The 21,584-nt window shown below is 40.7% G+C and overlaps 1 protein-coding gene across 2 annotated transcripts in view; it reads right to left on the bottom strand.

The window, feature by feature from the left end:
* Window positions 1-21,584, bottom strand: part of STX8 (syntaxin 8) — a 178,866-nt gene that overhangs the window by 51,324 nt on the left and 105,958 nt on the right. For both annotated transcript variants that reach the window (XM_077833967.1, XM_077833968.1), the window contains exon 7: window positions 12,325-12,426. In XM_077833967.1, coding sequence (XP_077690093.1) covers window positions 12,325-12,426 — 102 coding nt within the window. The remainder of the gene's footprint in view (window positions 1-12,324; window positions 12,427-21,584) is intronic.

Raw genomic sequence — 21,584 nt, 5'->3', positions numbered from 1 at the left:
TGAGTTAATCATGTGAATTAACTGCAATTAATCAACAGCTCTAATTTCCATATTTGAATTTCCAACCAAAAAAAGGAAGTTTTACCCAGGAAGAAAGCCCATTTTCCAACCAGCTCTATTCATAACTAACTGTTCTACAAACTGTATCTAGTAACCCATTCACATTGCTCCTGTCACTGCTAGGGTAGTGCATTGCATGCATTACTCTGTTTTTTTTTATTTATATACTTATGTATGTTAAACACTTTGTTTCTGTATAGTTCTCTGCATTCCAATTAATTATTCTGATTGTGATCCAGTGTACCTGTTTCTCCATCAGATACTTTTAAATCAGATTACCTGAGTGAATTTCACACATTACTCCAAATTAAGGGTACATCTATACTACCTGCCGGATCAGCGGGTTGTGATCGATCTATCGGGGATCGATTTATCGCGTCTACGCTAGATGCGATAAATCAATCCCCGATCGCTCTGCCGACAACTTCGGAACTCCATCATGGCGAAAGGCGGAAGCGGAGTCGACAGGGCAGCGGCCGTTAGAACGTGAAGTAAGTGATTCTAAGTCGATCTAAGATACATCGACTTCAGCTATGCTATTCTCATAGCTGAAGTTGCGTATCTTAGATCGACCCCCCCCCCCCCCACACACACACACACACACACAGTGTGGACCAGGCCTTAGTCTCATCAGTCACTGATGCTGCACTAGAATATTCTCCTCTGACTTGAATTCAATGCCTTTATTTATAAACCCAGAACTCGTTGCTTCAGCTGTTTCCTAGGATTGTGCCAAAGGTTTGAGAGCCATCCACTCTTGTCCCTAGATCCTACTACAGATTTACATTTTGCAGCTGCTAATGTATAGGTTTGAAAATGTATAGTAGAACCTCAGAGTTATGAATACCTTGGGAACAGAGGTTGTTTGTAATGCAAATATTCATAATTCTGAACAGACCATTATGGTTGTTCTTTCAAAAGTTTATAACTGAACATTGACTTATTACAACTTTGAAACGTCACTATGCCAAAGAAAAATGCTGTGTTCCCTTCTCCCCCCCCCCCCCCCGCCAGTTTATGTTTAACACAGTACTATACTGCATTTGCTTTTTTTCTTTTTTCACCTCTGCTGCTGCCTGATTGTGTACTTCCAGTTCCAAACAAGGTGTGTAGTTGACCTCATAATTCTGGTGTTTGTAACTCTGAGATTCTACTGTATTGTGTTTTGAAATCTGTGTCTTGCCTCATTACCTTACATTTTTTCGCACTGAACAGCACAATCCACTCATCCCGTTTGTTTTTGTTTATTTTTTAGTTATCCAAAAGATTAGAGGGGAAAATGTTGTTCTCCTTTTCTCCCCAGTATACTGTCTCCATTGTTCCTGTCACTGTTTCACATTGCACCTGTACAGCAAGTAGCAGATGAGTTTCCCCTTATGCATGCATGGGTCTTTTCTTCTTCCCTGCTGTGAAAGCATTTAAAGTGTTGTGTAAAGCCACAGAAATTGACAGGGAGGACAACCAGAAAGGTGTGGTACCTGGAAATACTTTTAACCCAGACTTTAAACTAACTTAATTCTAAACCCCTTTCCTTAGCTTTTCTTCTGGTCTGACCCCTGAGTGATCCCCTTCATTATTTCTTCTTCCAACCCTTGGAACACGTGTTTCTGACTCTTGAATCAATTCTCTGTCCTCCTTTGTGAATGCTGTGACAAATCATTCATGTCAATTTGCTACAACAGGTACCTTTCCTGTCATTGCTCCTGTACCTCCAGCTCTCCATTCCACGCTGCACTTTTAGATGAACCTGCTGCTGTCATTTTAGACTGTAAGCTCCTTTGGGCAGGGACTGCCTTTTTATGATGTGTGCGTAAAGCAGTGGGCCTCTGCTCCTTGAGTGGAGCCTCTAGACATTACTGCAATATAAATGAATAGTGTCCAAACATCCTAACAGTGCACCCTACAGAAACAGACGCTTACCTGCCTGCCTTTACCATAGTATCTGAGCACCTCATAATCTTTAATGTATGCATCCTCACACACCTCTGTGAGGCAGGGCATCATCCGATGAAGTGAGCTGTAGCTCACGAAAGCTTAGGCTCAAATAAATTTGTTAGTCTCTAAGGTGCCACAAGTACTCTTTTTCTTTTTGTATAAAGACAATATACAGCAAAAGACAAGAAAGCTAAAACGAACCAAACCTCCATTCACGTTGCAGCTTACTTGCCTTTTGTTATATTTTGTACATCAGAGGAACAAACCCAAGTAACTGCCGTAGGTATCTGATTGTGCGTGTGCCCTTGTGTGTAAAAATGGCATAAACTAGGTTCTTCTAATTCATCACTGCATCAAATAAAATGCTGCAGTCTTTTAGCTTCATTGCAGTAGAAGTTCAGATTCCTTGATTATGAGAAATGATTAACATGGTATTGCTATATGGAATACACCTATTTTAACATTAGTGCTAAGCAGCAGGAAAGTGGAGGCTCCGATTTTCCTGTCCCACACCATCCTGTTGAGGGAGCAGTGCTGCTGGTCCAATTTGCACTTTGTACACAATACACTTCTTTTGTTTGTACCATTCTGTCTCAGTTGTTCACACGAAACACCTTTCTGGACAGCATTTCTTAAAAATGGAAGAAACTCAAGAGGAAAAAAACACACAGAGAAACATACAACTTGGCAGGCCAAGAAAACTAATCAAGTTTCAAGCATGGACAGGTGACTCAGAACCAATGCAGCTTTCGGGAAGAATATTGGTGTAACCTTTCTGAGAAACAGACTGCAGGAAAGGTTGATTTAATGTCACACTAGACCTCCACTGCTCTAAAAATAAATAAATAAATTGATAGAGACTTGCTCATCTAAACACACAATGTACGTCAGAGGAACAAACCTGAGTAACTATCATCCATAATTTATAAAGCAAATTAAGTTCATGGCAAAAATAACTATTACTGAGAACAGAGGGATCGTAGAGTCTGGCAGGAAAAGGCCACAGTCTGCATGAATCATTACTTTCTAGAGGAAACCTTATATAATCCAGGCTACTCTATTTTAAAATAATTGAAGCCTCCTGAAAACTAAAAACAAACTAGCAAGTTTGGCAAAAACGCTGCATTAAAATTCAAATTCACTGGTGATTGGTTAAGATAAAAAGGAAGCCTGTTCCCAACTTACTCTACAGTAGCTTGAGTCTTAGTTTCAACTTCCTCAGAAACCTTTATCAAAAGATAAGTGAAATGAACACTAGACACACATCTAACTGGGTCCATCAACAAACGAGTTCCTAGAGAAAGGCTATTAGATTGCAACGCCACCTTGTGGAACAGGAGAAAAACTAAAAGTGAAACAAACCCTGACTGATTAGATCTAATTTTACCGTGGTAGAAAAATCGCCAAGGGCACAACTGATATGTAAATTCATTCATAGTTGCTTCCTATTTTCTTGGAAGTTCAGAGTGGTCCTGAGTAACAATGGCAAAGACAGGCTCCTCCCCAGACTACTGTTAAGAATGAGACGATATAACCATGAAGTCAGAAATATAAAACTTGCTCCTCTCTTTGCACTTTCTTTCACTGCGAAGAAGCCATCCCATTGCTTGCTGCCTCCTTAAGAAATATGCCTTTTCTCCTTAATCCTACTCCAAGAGCCTGCTATAGGAGACCACCCAAGGAGTGTCCTCTGAATGAGAAATGGTATAGGATCACATGGACGCCAATCCCCTCCCATCTTTTGTTTAGAAGACTTCATCCCGTTAGGGCACTTGTCTATGACCTCGGTCAGAACTAGAGTCTAACCTTGAGTTCTACTGAAAAGAGAACAAAAAAAACAAAAAAAAAAATGAAAAAACTCAGAAAAACCAGACCATTAATCCGCTTTGTTATTCAGTGGACGCATTTTAGAACAGTACAAGTATTCTTTTTTTTTTTTTTTTTTTCAAATTCAGTATTTAACCTTATCTATACATGTGAAACTGAACAGCAGACCTCTATGCTAGCATTCATAAGACCTTATTATTTGGTGCCTGTATTTTTACATCAGGGTCTTTGATACAAAATTAATCTGTTCCATTATTGTTCTCAAATCTCCAGTTTGAGATTGTTTGAAGCATCTCAACTTGAATTTTACCCTTAATATTTTTAAAGCCATATTTCAGGTTTTTTTCTTAGAGCCAAAATTGGTATGATAAATTGTGTATGTACTTTATTGTGCCTATAAAATCAAATATATAAACATCATGATTTGTGACTGCTTTTGAGTTCTGAATACAAAGAAACAGTGACGCAATTTAGCACATTCTCCTTTGAAAACCTGACCACAAAATATTATGTAATAATTCCATTATAAAAGCAAATATTTTGCACTAAGCCATTCCTGTGTCGTCCAACTTCTTAAGGATCAATAGTATATTTCTTACGCTGCTTTTTTACTTACTTGATCAATGGTTTATGTGAGCATGATGGTAAAAGCTGAATGACAACACAACTGCTTCATTAATGGAAATGGAAGTGGAAAGTGTCATCAGCTATCCCTCATTGGCATACACTTATATGGAAATGAAATAGAGCCAAGCAGCATACAAACATCATCTGCTTGTGGAAGACAGAGGATTGTCAACAATAATTTCAGTAGAAACAGTACCCTGACCAAGGGCTCAATCATGCGCCCACTGAAATCAATGGGAGATTTGTCACTGACTTCAATATGGCGGTCACTGGGCCTCCAAGGGGATGCACTCAAAATGACAATAGGTCATAATTTGTTGGAATCTAGGCTGGGATTGTCATAAGCACTCAGCAGTGGCCTAATTCTGCCCCCACTGAAGTCAAAATGAGTTTTACTACTGACCTCACTAGGATTAAACACTGCCAAATTAAATGTAAAAAAGTAATAAGAAAAGCCAAAAAGGGAGTTTGAAGAACAGCTAGCCAAAAAAATCGAGAGGTAATAAAATGTTTTTTAAGTACATCAGAAGCAGGAAGCCTGCTAAACAACCAGTAGGGCCCCTGGACGATCGAGATACAAAAGGAGCACTTAAAGACGATAAAGTCATCCCGGAGAAACTAAATGAATTCTTTGCTTCAGTCTTCATGGCTGAGGATGTTAGGGAGATTCCAAAACCTGAGCCGTCTTTTGTAGGTGACAAATCTGAGGAATTATCACAGATTGAAGTGACACTAGAGGACGTTTTGGAATTAATTGAGAAACTTAACAGTAACAAGTCACCGGGACCAGATGGCATTCACCCAAGAGTTCTGAAAGAACTCAAATGTGAAACTGAAGAACTATTAACTATGGTTTGTATCCTGTCCTTTAAATCAGCTACAGTACTCAATGACTGGAAGATAGCTAATATAATGCCAATATTTAAGAAGGGCTCTAGAGGTGATCCTGGCAATTACAGACCGGTAAGTCTAACGTCAGTACTGGGCAAATTAGTTGAAACGATAGTAAAAAGAATAAAATTGTCAGACACATAGAAGAACATAAATTGTTGTGCAAAAGTTAACATGGTTTCTGTAAAAGGAGATCATGTCTTACTAATCTATTAGAGTTCTTTGAGGGGGTCAACAAACATGTGGACAAGGGGGATCCAGTGGACATAGTGTACTTAGATTTCCAGAAAGATTTCTAGGTCTCTCACCAAAGGCTCTTACGTAAATTAAGTTGTCATGGGACAAGAGGGAAGATCCTTTCATGGATTGAGAACTGGTTAAAAGACAGGGAACAAAGGGTAGGAATAAATGGTAAATTTTCAGAATGGAGAGGGGTAACTAGTGGTGTTCCCCAAGGGTCAATCCTAGGACCAGTCCTATTCAACTTATTCATAAATGATCTGGAGAAAGGGGTAAACAGTGAGATGGCAAAGTTTGCAGATGATACTAAACTGCTCAAGATAGTTAAGACCAGAGCAGACTGTGAAGAACTTCCAAAAGATCTCACAAAACTAAGTGATTGGGCAACAAAATGGCAAATGAAATTTAACGTGGATAAATGTAAAGTAATGCACACTAGAAAAAATAACCCCAACTATACATACAACATGATGGGAGCTAATTTAGTGACAACTAATCAGGAGAAAGATCTTGGAGTCATCGTGGATAGTTCTCCGAAGATGTCCACGCAGTGTGCAGCGGCAGTCAAAAAAGCAAACGGGATGTTAGGAATCATTAAAAAAGGGATAGAGAATAAGACGGACAATATCTTATTGCCCTTCTATAAATCCATGGTACGCCCACATCTTGAATACCGCGTACAGATGTAGTCCCCTCATTTCAAAAAAGATATACTGGCATTAGAAAAGGTTCAGAAAAGGGCAACTAAAATGATTAGGGGTTTAGAACAGGTCCCATATGAGGAGAGATTGAAGAGGCTAGGACTTTTCAGCTTGGAAAAGAGGAGACTAAGGATAGATATGATAGAGGTATATAAAATCATGAGTGGTGTGGAGAAAGTGAATAAGGAAAAGTTATTTACTTGTTCCCATAAGATAAGAACTAGGGGCCACCAAATGAAATTAATGGGTAGCAGGTTTAAAACAAATAAAAGGAAGTTCTTCTTCACTCAGTGCACAGTCAACCTGTGGAACTCCTTACCTGAGGAGGTTGTAAAAGCAAGGACTATAACAAGGGTTAAAAGAGAACTGGATAAATTCATGAAGGTTAAGTCCATTAACGGCTATTAGCCAGGATGGGTAAGGAATGGTGTCCTTAGCCTCTGTTTGTCAGAGGGTGGAGATGGATGGCAGGAGAGAGATCACTAGATCATTACCTGTTAGGTTCACTCCCTCTGGCACACCTGGCATTGGTCACGGTCGGTAGACAGGATACTGGGCTGGATGGACCTGTGGTCTGACCCAGTATGGCCATTCTTATGTTCTTATTATAATCAGACCAATGTGGAGCGTTTTTGAGAATTCCACTTGAGGTGTCAATAAAACCCCAATTGCAAGGCAAATAAAATAAAAACCCTAATTCTTCTATCTCAATTGTACATAACCAATGAGACAGTAAAAATAAAGTAGCAGCTCTTTGCAACAACCCCCATCAACAGATCTCTTCATTTAAAACCAGTTTTCTCTCAATACATAGACAAGACTAGCGCATAAATCCCACCACTTGATGGGAGACAAAGTCCATTAAGGAATCTGAAATTCTGTTCACAGAAATAGGACAGCCACAGAAACACTGAGTGCGTGTGTGAACTTCACGTAAAGTTCTGACTGCATCAGGGATTCTCTGGTTTATTACTACGTTGGCTGCTAACGTTCTTCGATAATACGAATATTGATGATGCCGTGTCAAACACACTAATATATTATATTATGCTCTTAAATTATTCCTCTGCTGAAGTCAGAATCCTCTGCAAGGACAGTTGTCAGAAAAAGACATTAAAATGAGGCACAACTCACAGGAAGAGATAAGAGCTGGAATAACAAAGATACTGTTTTCATGCAAATATGTTAAGGATTAAAAAACCAGGGTGTGGAAGAGCCAGCCAGAGAGAGAGAAAGAGATCACAATTATTTTTTATAAATCCGAAGTAACACTACTGAAAGCCAATGGGTTAGTCTGCATTTAAACCAACGTCACTGAGATCAGAATTGGGCCCCATACTTCTAAAACTGATTTGCAAAGTTACCTGTGAGGTGTCAGTTCTTTAGAAAAGGTCATGTTCATCTGCGAGCTTTTTCTGACTTTAGAGAGACAGAGTGGGTGAAATAAGAGCTCTTCTTCAGCTCTAGGAAAAGTACTCAGAGCGTCACAGCTAAACACAAGATTGAACGGATTGTTTAGTATGAGTACCTTTCCCAGACCCACAGAAGAGCTCTGTGAAGCTTGAAAGCTTGTCTCTCTCACCAACAGAAGCGGGTCCAATAAAAGATATTACCTCTCCCACCTTGCCTCTCTAATATTCTGGGACCGACATGGCTACAACATTGAAAACATTTTCTGACTTTAAATCTTTTTTGTGCTGGGCATGCTTGGCAGTAGGGGAGAATGATTGAGAAATGCTAACAGTAACATGTTAGAACTACAGTAGAACCTCAGAGTTACGAACACCAGAGTTACTGACCAGTCAACCACACACACACACACACCACTTCGAACCAGAAGTAACAATCAGGCAGCAGCTGAGACCCCCAAAAACAAACAAACCCCTCCCACCCCCAATAAACTATAGTACTGTGTTAAATGTAAACTACTAAAAAAATAAAGGGAGAGTTTAAAAAAGGATTTGACAAGGCAAGGAAACGTGTTTTATTTAAATTAAGAACGTTAAAAAGCAACATTTTTCTTCTGCATAGTAAAGTTTCAAAGCTACATTAAGTCACTGTTCAGTTGTAAACTTTTGAAAGAACCACGATAACATTTTGTTCCAAGTTACAAACATTTCAGAATTCCGAACAACCTCCATTCCCGAGGTGTTTGTAATTCTGAGGTTCTACTGTATGTACTGCCTAGCACAGTTATTACAAGATAACCGAATGATCAGACAGCCAAAGAGTAACTAGCTATCTGAGGCCAGTCTATTGTTTATGTATGCACAAATTGTTATGCAAACACAGGAAGACCCACTGGGGTAGATTCAAAAGGGCAGTATTGAAGCAGGCAGACCTGGCTAGATTGTCGGGCTCAACGGGTAGTGATCAATGGCTCCATGTCTAGTTGGCAGCCGGTGTCAAGTGGAGTGCCCCAGGGGTCGGTCCTGGGGCCGGTTTTGTTCAATATCTTCATAAATGATCTGGAGGATGGTGTGGATTGCACTCTCAGCAAATTTGCGGACGATACTAAACTGGGAGGAGTGGTAGATACGCTGGAGGGGAGGGATAGGATACAGAAGGACCTAGACAAATTGGAGGATTGGGCCAAAAGAAATCTGATGAGGTTCAATAAGGATAAGTGCAGGGTCCTGCACTTAGGACGGAAGAATCCAATGCACCGCTACAGACTAGGGACCGAATGGCTAGGCAGCAGTTCTGTGGAAAAGGACCTAGGGGTGACAGTGGACGAGAAGCTGGATATGAGTCAGCAGTGTGCCCTTGTTGCCAAGAAGGCCAATGGCATTTTGGGATGTATACGTAGGGGCATAGCGAGCAGATCGAGGGACGTGATCTTCCCCCTCTATTCGACATTGGTGAGGCCTCATCTGGAGTACTGTGTCCAGTTTTGGGCCCCACACTACAAGAAGGATGTGGATAAATTGGAGAGAGTCCAGCGAAGGGCAACAAAAATGATTAGGGGTCTAGAACACATGACTTATGAGGAGAGGCTGAGGGAGCTGGGATTGTTTAGCCTGCAGAAGAGAAGAATGAGGGGGGATTTGATAGCTGCTTTCAACTACCTGAAAGGGGGTTCCAAAGAGGATGGCTCTAGACTGTTCTCAATGGTAGCAGATGACAGAACGAGGAGTAATGGCCTCAAGTTGCAGTGGGGGAGGTTTAGATTGGATATTAGGAAAAACTTTTTCACTAAGAGGGTGGTGAAACACTGGAATGCGTTGCCTAGGGAGGTGGTGGAATCTCCTTCCTTAGAAGTTTTTAAGGTCAGGCTTGACAAAGCCCTGGCTGGGATGATTTAACTGGGAATTGCTCCTGCTTCGAGCAGGGGGTTGGACTAGATGACCTTCAGGGGTCCCTTCCAACCCTGATATTCTATGATTCTATGATTCCTCACCCAAAGAATTTTTTTCCCAATGCGGACAGGGTAAGAGGGTAGTCTGTGGATCCTCCTAATTTCCCTGTTTTACAGCTTCATACTCTCAAAACCTGTATCACAGACGCTACCTTAAATTGTTGGGGAGGGATTAATTATCTTGCAACATTGTCTGGATACTATATTTATATTAAGAAACTTTCAGAAAGGGGGAAAATATATCTAAGAGCTGAGAAATTATTAGACACACTAGATATTGTTTGATAGCATTCCATAAGCAGTCATTTTCACTATTTCCCCTGAACTGTCATTTAGCTTGGCAGTTTCCCACGGTTATACAGAACATTGATTTTCAAGCTTTTTTCATTTGTGGACCACTAACAAAATTTCGAATGGAGGTGTGAATCCATTTGGAAATCTTAGACAATCTGCAGACCCCGGGTTGAAAACCACTGGTATAGAAAATAAATGTAAAACCACAGAAATTGGCAGGATTCAGGAGCAAATATATCAGATACTACTTTAAGTTTAATTTTGTTTAGCCTGCCTAGATTTTGAGTTTCAAACACACAAAAAAATTACAAAATAAAAATGTCAGTCATATCTATGATTCTTTCCACAGCTGATAATTTTTGGGTTAGGTGGAAAAGTACTCCCCTGCCAAACTAATCTGTAGTTGGCATCTGAGCTTCACTTAAACAGATTGAAAACAAGCAGTTCAATTTAATTCACAGATTCATACATTTAAAGCCAGAAGAGACCATTATGATCATCCAGCTTAACCACTTTCATAACACAGGCCATACAAATGCATCAAGTGATTTCCGTATCAAACTGATAACTTCTGACTGAGCTTGAGCATAATATCTCATAGAAAAAAAATCCAACAAAACTCATCACATCCTTAGGTAAACTGTTCCAATGGTAATTACCCTCTATTAAAAATTATGCCTTAATCTGATCTAAATTTGTACAGCCAGTGGATTTTTGCCTGCTAGATTAAAGAACCTTCTATCAACAAAAAACATCTTTTCTTCATATAGGCACTTATTGACTAATCAAGTGTCCTCCTAGCCCTCTTCTCACTGTTAAGTCACATAAATTGAACTCTTTTAGTGTCTCACTATAAGGTAGGGAAAAAACCAAGGAGTACTTATGGCACCTTAAAGATTAACACATTTATCTGGGCATAAGCTTTCGTGGGCTAAAACCCACTTCATCGGATGCATGCAGTGGAAAATACAGTAGGAAGATATATATACACAGAGAACATGAAAAAATGGGTGTTGCCATACCAACTGTAACGAGCCCAATTAATTAAGGTGGGCTATTATCAGCAGGAGAAAAAAAACTTTATGCAAAGTAAAAACTATTTCCCCATGCTAATTTTTTTCCCCCCTACTCACACCTTCTCACTCCACCCTACTCACACCTTCTCACCTTCCCCCCTACTCACACCTTGTCCACTGTTTGAAATGGGCCATCCTGATTATCACTACATAGGTTTTTTTTTCTCCTGCTGATAATAGCCCACCTTAATTAATTGGTCTCGTTACAGTTGGTATGGCAACACCTATTTTTTCATGTTCTCTGTGTGTGTGTGTATCTATATCTATATATCTTCCTACTGTATTTCCACTCCGTGCAACTGATGAAGTGGGTTTTAGCCCACGAAAGCTTATTCCCAAATAAATTTGTTAGTCTCTAAGGTGTCACAAGTACGCCTCGTTTTTTTTGCTGATACAGACTAACACGGCTATCACTCTGAAACCTGTCACTACAAGGTAGGTTTTCTAGAGCTCAAAATCATTCTCGTACTTCTTTTCTGAACTCTCTCTAAGTTGTCAACACCCTTTTGGAAATTGTGGACAACAAAAATGAACACAGTAATCCAGTAATGGTCTCAACAATGCCATATTACCATTTCTATTTGACATTCATCCAAGGATCACATTTGTTCTCAGCCACCGCATGACACTGAAAGCTCATGTTCAGTTCATTTTCTGCCACGACCTCCATGTCCTTTTCTCAGTTACAGCTTTCCAAAATACAGTCTCCCATCCGACTAATATGACGTAGATTCTTGGTTCCTAAACGCACAGCCTTGCATTTAGTGGTATTGAAATACATGTTCAAGTGAGGCTCCCAGTTTATGATGCGATCCAGATCGCTGTGTAGAACTGACCGGTCATTAGTTACCACTCCCCTAATTTGGTGTAAACTGAAAACTTCTCCAGCAATGATTTTATGTTTTGCAGAGCAATGATAAAGATACTGAATAGCACCAGATCAACAAATAATCCCCGTGGGACCCCACTAGAAATATCCCCTCCCAGCACTGAATGATGATTTGCCATTTACAGTTACTTTTTGAGATCAGTTATCCAATTTTCAATCAATTTAAAGTGTACTGCATTGATTTTGTATAGTGCTATTTTATAACCAGAAAATTATGTGGTAATTAGTCAGATACTTTAAGGGGGCTTAAATTATATTATATCAACACTGTTACCTTTGTCAGCCACATTTTAAATCTCATCAATTAACAATATCAAGAATTTTCTTGAGAGGGAAACCACAGCACATACAACTTTCTTGGCACCAGGGATAAATTTGTTCCTGTGAATTTAATATGAGTATAGAAGTACACAAGCCATTTCCTACCACAGGAAGTTGACTTTTTGTCCACCATCTTCACATGCCGGGTTTGACTGCGCAGTTTGTCATCCGTATTTGCTACCAAATTGGTGAGGTCATCGATGATCTCTGGGGAAAAGGAGCAGCGAAACACAACAATTAATATCTGATGTTCTCTTGCATCACTTCCAAACAAACTAAATGTATACCCCCAAATCAAAAAAACAGCAAGAGGACCAGAAACATGGCCCCACCATTAAACAGCAGACTAAAGGTGGTGATTTGCGTAAAAAGGCATCATTTAGGAAATTGGGAGTCAAATTCTACTGAGGAATGTAGAAAGGAACACAAACCCTGGCAAGACAAGTGTACAAATATGATTAGGCAGGGCAAAATAGAATTTGAAAAGCAACTAGCAAAACACACAAACTAAACAGCAAAAATATTTTCAAGTATACCAGAAGCAGAAAGTCTGCCAAACACTCAGTGGGGCCACTGGACAATCAGGGAGCTAAAGGAGCACTCAAGGAAGACAAGGCTATTGCAGAAAGGCCAAATGCATACTTTACGGCAGAGGATGTGAGGTAGATTCCCACAATGGAGCCATTCTTTTTTGGGTGATGAATTTGAGGAACTATCCCTGACTGAGGTGTCCACGGAGGAGGTATTGGAATTAGCTGATTAATTAAACAGTGATAAGTCACCAATACCAAATGGGATTCACGCAAGAATTCTGAAGGAACTCAGATATGAGATTGCAGAACTACTAACTGTGGTATGTAATCTGTTGCTTAAAGTAGCCTCTGTACCAGATGACTGGAGGATAGCTAATGTGACCCCAATTTTTAAAAAGGCTCCAAAGGTGTTCTGGCATTACAGGCTAGTAAGCCTAATTTCAGTACCAGGCAAATTGGTTGAAACTAAAAAGAACAGAATCATCATACATACAGATGACTGTGATATGTTGGGAAAGAGTCAACACAGCTTTTGCGATATAAATCATGCCTGACCAATCTATTAGAATTCTTTGAAGGTGTCAAAACAACATGTTGACAAGGGTGATGCACTTAATATAGCGTACTTGAACTTTCAGAAAGCTTTAACAAAGTGCCACACCAAAGGTTCTTACGCAAAGTAAGCAGTCATGAGATAAGAGGGAAGGTCCTCTCATGGACCAGTAACTGGTTAAAAGAGAGGAAACAAAGGGTAGGAATAATAAATGGTCTGTTTTCACAGTGGAGAGAGGTAAATAATGGGGTCCCCCAGTGGTCTGTATTGGGATCTGTGCTGTTCAACATATTCACAAATGATCTAGAAAAGGGATAAACAGTGAGGTAGCAATGTTTGCGGACAATACTAAATTACTCAAGATAGTTAAGTCCAAAGCTCTTTGTGAAGAGTTGCAAAGGGATTTCAGAAAATGGGGTGACTGGGCAACAAAATGGCAGATGAAATTCAATGTTGACATGTGCAAAGTAATGCACATTGGAAAACATAATCCCAACTGTATACACAAAATGATGGGGTCTAAATTAGCTGTTACCTCAAAGAAATCTCAAAGTCATCATGGAGTTCTCAGAAAACATCTGCTCAATGTACAGCAGCAGTTGAAAAGCAAAGAGAATGTTAGGAACCATTAGGAAAAGGATAGATAATAAGACAGAAAATATCAGAATGCCACTATATAAACCCAAGGTATGCCCTCAACTTGAACACTGCATGCCATTCTGGTTGTCCCACCTCAAAAAAAGATCTATTAGAATTGGAAAAGGTAGAGAGAAGGGCAACAAAAATGATTAGGGGATGGAACAGCCTCCACATGCGGAGAGATTAAAAAGACTGGTACTGTACAGATTAGAAAAGAGACAACTGAGAGGGATATGATAGGGGTCTATAAAATCACAAATGGTGTGGAGAAAGTGAATAAGGAAACATTATTTATCCCTTCACATAAAAGAACCAAGGGTCACACAATGAAATTAAAAAGAAAAGGAGTACTTGTGGCACCTTAGAGACTAACCAATTTATTTGAGCATGAGCTTTCGTGAGCTACAGCTCACTTCATCAGATACATACCGTGGAAACTGCAGCAGACTTTATATATACACAGAGAATATGAAACAATACCTCCTCCCACCCCACTGTCCTGCTGGTAATAGCTTATCTAAAGTAATCGTCAGGTTAGGCCATTTCCAGCACAAATCCAGGTTTTCTCACCCTCCACCCCCCCACACAAATTCACTCTCCTGCTGGTGATAGCCCATCCAAAGTGACAACTCTTTACACAATGTGCATGATAATGAAGTTAGGCCATTTCCTGCACAAATCCAGGTTCTCTCACTCCCTCACCCCCCTCCAAAAACCCACCCCCATACACACACAGACTCACTCTCCTGCTGGTAATAGCTCGTCCAAACTGACCACTCTCCAAGTTTAAATCCAAGTTAAACCAGAACATCTGGGGGGGGGGGGGGGGGGGGGAAAAAGAGGAAATAGGCTACCTTGCATAATGACTTAGCCACTCCCAGTCTCTATTTAAGCCTAAATTAATAGTATCCAATTTGCAAATGTAATATAAAGTAATATAAATGTAATATAAGTGTATATACATGTAATATAAAGTCTGCTGCAGTTTCCACGGTATGTATCTGATGAAGTGAGCTGTAGCTCACGAAAGCTCATGCTCAAATAAATTGGTTAGTCTCTAAGGTGCCACAAGTACTCCTTTTCTTTTTGCGAATACAGACTAACATGGCTGTTACTCTGAAACAATGAAATTAAACAGCCAGGAGGTTTAAAACAAACATAAGTACATATTTCTTCACACAATGCACAGTCAACCTGTGGAACTCCTTGCCAGGGGATGTTGTGAAGGCCAAAAGTATTAATGGTTCAAAAAAGAATTAGATAATTTCATAGAGGATAGGTTCATCAATGGCTATTAGCCAAAATTGTCAGGGATGTAACTTCATGCTCTGGGTGTCCCTAAACCTCTGACTGCCAGAAGCTGGGACTGGACAACAGGGGATGGATCATTCGATAAATTGCCCTGTTCTATTTAATTTCCTCTGAAGCATCTGGCTCTGCCCAGTCAGAAGACAGGATATTAGACTACATGGACCACTAGTCTGACCCAGCTTGGCTGTTCCTATATATTCTTATGGAAGAGGCTCACAATTGCAATTTCTGTAAATGTTTCTGCAAGCATTAGTTCCACTGCAGTGATTGCAGCAGGACAAAATTAAAAAGTTTCACATTGTTTCAATACACTGCAATGTACAAATGGCAATTCCACTTATAGCCAAGCTGTTTGGTGGTGGAAGAAACAAAACAAAAACAACACACTGATTAACTGGAAGAGGGCTCTCCTGCACATACTTTTTAACAGAGGGACAACGAAATTCCAGGCCAAGCCTTGCCCAGTCCCATGCACTCATTGGATGTATCCTTGTCCTAAAAACCAAACTAGGTAAAAAGCCTGGGTTGAGATTTCCAAAAGAGGGTGCCAAAACTTACACACACCCAATTTTGAAGATCTAGGCATACGGTACAAAGCTATTCTCACAGACCTTAAAGAAGACCACTTTGCCATTTAAAATTTCCTCAGAATTCATCCTGCCAACTAGAAATAGAATTCAGATCACTTTCTTAATGGTCAGCACCTCTAGATTTTGTTTAGAAATGTACACACATTACTTATTTCTGGATGTGTGAATCCTCTACATTTCAACTGATTTCTACCATGCAGTTAGGAATGAGTTTCATGTGATAAATGAATGAAATCAAGGAGTACAAATTAGCAGAGGGACAGCAGCCAGAAACCGCATAAGGTTTCAGCACATCTTCCTCTGATTACACTTCTCGCACTTTCCCTGCTATTGATCAAGGTCTTAATAAATTCAATTCAGTATCTTTTCATATAAGTTCGGGCTCACTGGAGTGTCAACTGGCAGGTGGTGACTTATGAAGTCATTTGTGCACAAAAGGATCCTAGTATTGCATTTCTCAGTTACAGCGCTAATGAAACTTCAAGACTTAATTGACTGAGGAAAAAAAGACAAAAGAAAGAAGAGCACAATTGAATTATGTTACATCTGTGATACTGAAATATGTTAATATCCTGCTAATTTTTTAATGCATATAATACCCTGTTTACACACTGACTGAGGGTTAAACAGCGCAATTACCAAATGCAGTATGAGACCTTTATTGCTTTGACTGTATTATGGTAAGCTATTTTAAACAAGAGATTTCCCAAGTTCCTCTCTGCTCTGTACACAAATGGTGACACACAAATAACCCAAGACTTTTAATGAACGTGAACAAGACCTTTTGGGTGTGTAAGGAATGCAGAATTAAGCACAGTTGACACCGTTAATGTCATTACTTGTTCTTATGATTTCTAGAAAACACTATTTTATACATCTAGAACCAGACACAAGCTTTCCACTGATGTATGAAAAAAATAAAACTTGGGCAACAAATTATTCTCTAGCATTTGCTGCAAGAAAATAAACTTTCCTTATGCATATTTCCACTATATCTATTTTTTTCTCCATCCCAAGTAGCAATTGTGGATGGAAACAAAGAAATTAAATCTGTGCCTGACCATGTCAGTGGATTACACGGAGAAAAAAAAAAATCAAGATTTTAATTCACTTCATGATTTTCTCCTTTGTACATAGCTGACCGAGTAGCTATGAAGTAACAGGGGGAGATTTCCATAAGCACAAGTGGCAGGGAGGTACTTAGCTCTCATGGGAAGTCAACAGGAGTTAAGGATGTTACTGCCTTTTTTTTTTTTTTTTTTTTAATTTAGAAAGCTTCCCCCATAGTCATTTTTAGCGCAAAAATGCATAGCATCAGGTCTAAGTCATCTCTAGGCGACAAGGAACTGGAATTGAAAAGAATCCTGTACTACTTTTGAATCTTAAAATATTACATCTGTATTCCTTTCCCTCTATTAAACTAGTTAATGTTTATATTAACGGAGCTCTATGGCCAGGCATTAGCTACTTCTGCCTTTCTTCCCATTTCCCCCATTCTCCGTTTGTTCTCCTCATCTAGACTGCTCATTACTCCAATGCCAAAGTAGCATTTTTATACAAACTAACAGGAATATTGTATATTTACCTGGGACAGAATGAAACAACAACAGTAGAACTTCAGAGTTACAAACACCTCAGGAATGGAGGTTGTTCGTAACTCTGAAATGTTTGTAACTCTGAATAAAACATTATGGTTGTTCTTTCAAAAGTTTACAACTGAACAGTGACTTAATACAGCTTTGAAACTTTACTATACAGAAGAAAAATGCTGCTTTTAACCATCTCAATGTCTTACCTCGTCAAATCCTCTCAAAAACTTTTTTTTTCTTTTTTTAGTGTTTACATTTAACAGTACCGTAATTCATTTGGGGTTTTTTTGGGTCTCTCCTGCTGCCTGATTGTGTACTTTCAGTTCCAAATGAGATGTGTCATTGACTGGCCAGTTCGTAACTCTGAGGTTCTACCGTATTTACATTTGGTATGAGTAAGGCTGTTTGTCTGTCACGGAGGTCACAGAATTCACTGATTCCGTGACTTTCCATGACTTCTGGAGCAGCTGGTGCAGCTGGCTCTGGGGCTGCCTGAGCAGATCAGGCAGCCTCTGGGCCAGCAGCACCAGCTGCTGTTGAGGCAGTATGGGTGTGGGAGGGGTCTCAGGGCTGGAGCGGGGGTTGAGATGCAGGGTGGTGCTTACCTTGGGGAGCTCCCCGGAAGTGGCCGGCATGTCCCTGCAGCTCCTAGGCAGATGGGGCAGGGGGTCTGTGTGCTGTGTGCGCTCTCAGGCGCCGCCCCCAGAGAGCCCATTGGCGCAGTGCCTGGCCAATGGGAGCTATGGAGCCGGAGCTTGTGGTGGGGGCAGCACAGGGAGCCCCCTGGCCTTCCCTCCCCCTAGAAGTGTAGGGACACATGGATCCAGGTAGCGAGCCTGCCAGCCCCTCCAGCTCCCCATCCCCCAGCACCAGCAGGGTCCCGGGCAGCACATGCCCAGCCCCCCAAATACCAGCAGGGATCCCGGGCTGCACACTGCTGTGCCCTCCCACCAGCACCAGCAGAAGTCCCAGGCGATCCCTCCGAGCACCTGCAGCGACCCTGGCCCACACACCCCAGCACCCAAGCGACCCGGCCCAAGTTTTATTCAGGGGGTCTATAGTACAAGTCATGGACTGTGAATTTTTGTTTACTGCCTATGACCTGTCCATGACTTTTACTAAAAATACCCGTAACTAAAACGTAGCCTTATCTAGGAGTGATTTTTACACTGGTGAAGATCTTGCTGTTTGTTCATCTTAAACTGTTTTCCCAACCACCACTTATTCAGACACAAGGTTTGAATCACGGGTTTAGCTCAGGATGTTAATTCCCTTTCCTTCTTCCCCCTTCTCAAGCCTAAAGGCTGCAATGACAGAACTTTTGGAAAGCTGCATCTGTTTTGTGTGATGGGGCACACAGGAAGCCAGCACAATGCTGCATGCATTGCAGAGGAGAGTTTTCTCATGTTTGCCTCTAAATTTAAAAAAAAAAAAAGCGTGCTGAAAGTTCCCTTCACAATTCAGTTTCCCATCGTTGTCAAGGACAAAATGATAAGCACGCTTGGGAAATAAGATACTTTCCTTTGCCAACACCGAGCAGATCCTCCTTGAAAAACATCCTGGCGAACAGGCTGCAGCTAAATGAGGAGAAACAAATGCAACCAGGAGCGTTTTTTGTCTGAAAGCTCAAGGTATTATGCTTGTATCCTTTCTAAATCCTTCTCGTCCCACACTACCTGAGTCAGGATATTAGCAATGACTCATGTCCCCATAAAAATAAATATGAGAGAGAGAGAGAGAGAGATTTTTGTTCCAAAGAGCTGCACTGCATCTAGTTTGGGTGAAACGTTTTGAACTCCCAAAGATTTTCTGTCACCATTTGCTTTAAATATAAATGGAATCAGCTCAGCTGAGCCAATTTCATTGCAATTCCAGTACAACACCACACAAGTGTCCTAATCTTCTAGTACAACATTTTTAACAAAGATAATGAGCTCCACGAAGTTCCTGGCAAAACTTAATACCCATAAGTGCTAAGGACTAAGTGAGGCCTCCCTTGTACAGGTGTGCTGCGACACAAGGGGGCAAAGACAGCAGAAAGAGCCCCCTCCCAAATCATTTGCTCAGGAGGCCAAGCATAATCTGGCCCAAAAGGCTGTGATGTAAAGGGCAGCAGGAGAAACCAACACGCTTAGCAGACCTAGCCACCCCAGCAGAGGGCAATTCTGGGAACAGGAAGGAAGTCTGTGTCCCTACACATACTCTGATGACTGTACTGGGAGAGAGTGGGTTATACCTCTTGAAGCAGGTGTAGCAAGCAGTGCCCCTCCCCCAGAACCCCACAGCCTTTTAAAGGAATAAAACCTGTAAGCACCACTGCTTGGGCAACGCACCTCCTCCATCTCCACTGTCCCAGTTCAGTTCAGACTCCTAAGAGCGCTTGACCATCATGTATATTAAGAGAAATTGCTGAACGGAATAAAGTATGATTTGACTACAATGTATATTTACTTTAGAAGGTAGATTTTTCAACTCTCTGTTTTACTGCTACAATATCTATATATTTCTAGGTAGCAGGAGCCGGCTGTAGGAAAGAGACTACTGGCAGGAATCAGATTATCCACCAAGGGTGCCGAGGGAGACGAATCCATGGCACCCTTCCGCCCAGCATAACATTTATCTTTTCAATGCAAGTTTCTTCCCACCACCACTCTTTTACAGTGAAGGAACACAGATAAATAGGCAGAGATTGATAGACAACCAAAGGAATGAAAGCTTCCTATTTTCCTACACAGCAGAATGGGAAAGCAAGCTGAACACTGAAAGGTTGCCATTGACCTCATGAAGGACGTTGCTGTAACACTGCACTGCAAACCACACTTAAAGATGCCCCACTAACTGCCAACTCACCCAAATTAGTTGAGATTTTTCTTTCAGGAAAGGAGGATCACAGAACAGAAGATAAAATGTGCTGTAAACACTTAAAGTGTTTCAGTAATCCAGGCACAGCTGAAGTGGGAGAAGTTTGGGGGCTTATTACAACACAAAATATGCATTAAATCAGTTAGAAATTAGATTGCATTGTACCATTTATATCAATGTGAACTTCTGCTTAAAAACTGATGATGTGATCTGGCCTTCCAAGCAGGTTGACCGGCCTTTAATAAAACTGGACCCCTCCCTTAAAAATGCACACACATTCCCTTGATATTTTCAAAGTGATCAACTACCAAACCAAGAATTGCAGCCATTTTCAAACCCCAGATGATGAGCTGGGTGACCCAAGTAACTACACAGGTTTCTGGAGGAAGAATTGTGGAGATAGCTAACTGTGAAACTCCATAGCATACGAACACCTATCACCAACCAGCCTCTGATCCCTTTTTTGGAAGGTGGCAGCAGAGAAATGTGGACTCCTAAAGATTCAGATTTCTGGAAATTTTGAAAACGTTTCTGAAGACAAACTCTGAAAATCTGGGCTGTAAATTGTAGTGGCAGGTTTTATTCAGAGATCTAGGTTCTCATCTCACAGTGTCACAATGCTTTCTGAGCGCTTTACCGATTTACCAAGGTGAACACAAGATGGTCTCTGTATGGGACAATTGCCACAAAAGTTCCTTCTTTGTGTATGACTTTTGCTCTTCAGGTTGTCAATTCCATTGCTCTAGCTGTCATGGATCTCATGATTATGAAGATTACAACAGGTTGGGATTAATTCAGGTTACCGTCAAGTAACATGAATTAATCCCATGTAGGTATTTGTAAATAAGGGCCAAAACCCTGAACAACTCTTAAGACCAAAGAAAAGACAGTGAGGAGGGTAGACAAGGGTGGGAAGAGGATGAATTCTTGGTGGTCTGTGTGGATAAGTAGGCAGATTGCTGTGTTCTGAATTGCCTGACACTATTTTATTTTAAAGCAAGGTCAATGTTTCATCCCTCGGCATAGTGCATTTTGTGGCACTGCAAGAAAGCCAGGCTCCACTATTGGTCACTCGTTCCCAAACCAGAAGAGGAGGGAGAAAGTACAGGACCAGCTCCTAGAGGATGGGGAAGGACAACCATGTACTGATAAAAAGCAGCCTTCATGGGAAAGTAAAGTAAAGTGACTTGACAGCCTCAAAATGAGCTCCATCTACTATTGCCCAGCCAGACAGAGGTATATAAGGGAGGATAGTGTATAACGGAACCATTTAAAAAAAAAAATACGA

The sequence above is a fragment of the Eretmochelys imbricata genome, chromosome 14, assembly GCF_965152235.1.
Source record: "Eretmochelys imbricata isolate rEreImb1 chromosome 14, rEreImb1.hap1, whole genome shotgun sequence".
In the NCBI taxonomy this organism is placed as follows: Eukaryota; Metazoa; Chordata; order Testudines; family Cheloniidae; genus Eretmochelys; species Eretmochelys imbricata.
Note: the sequence above shows the minus strand (reverse complement) of the source record. Positions and strands in the feature narration are given on the sequence as shown.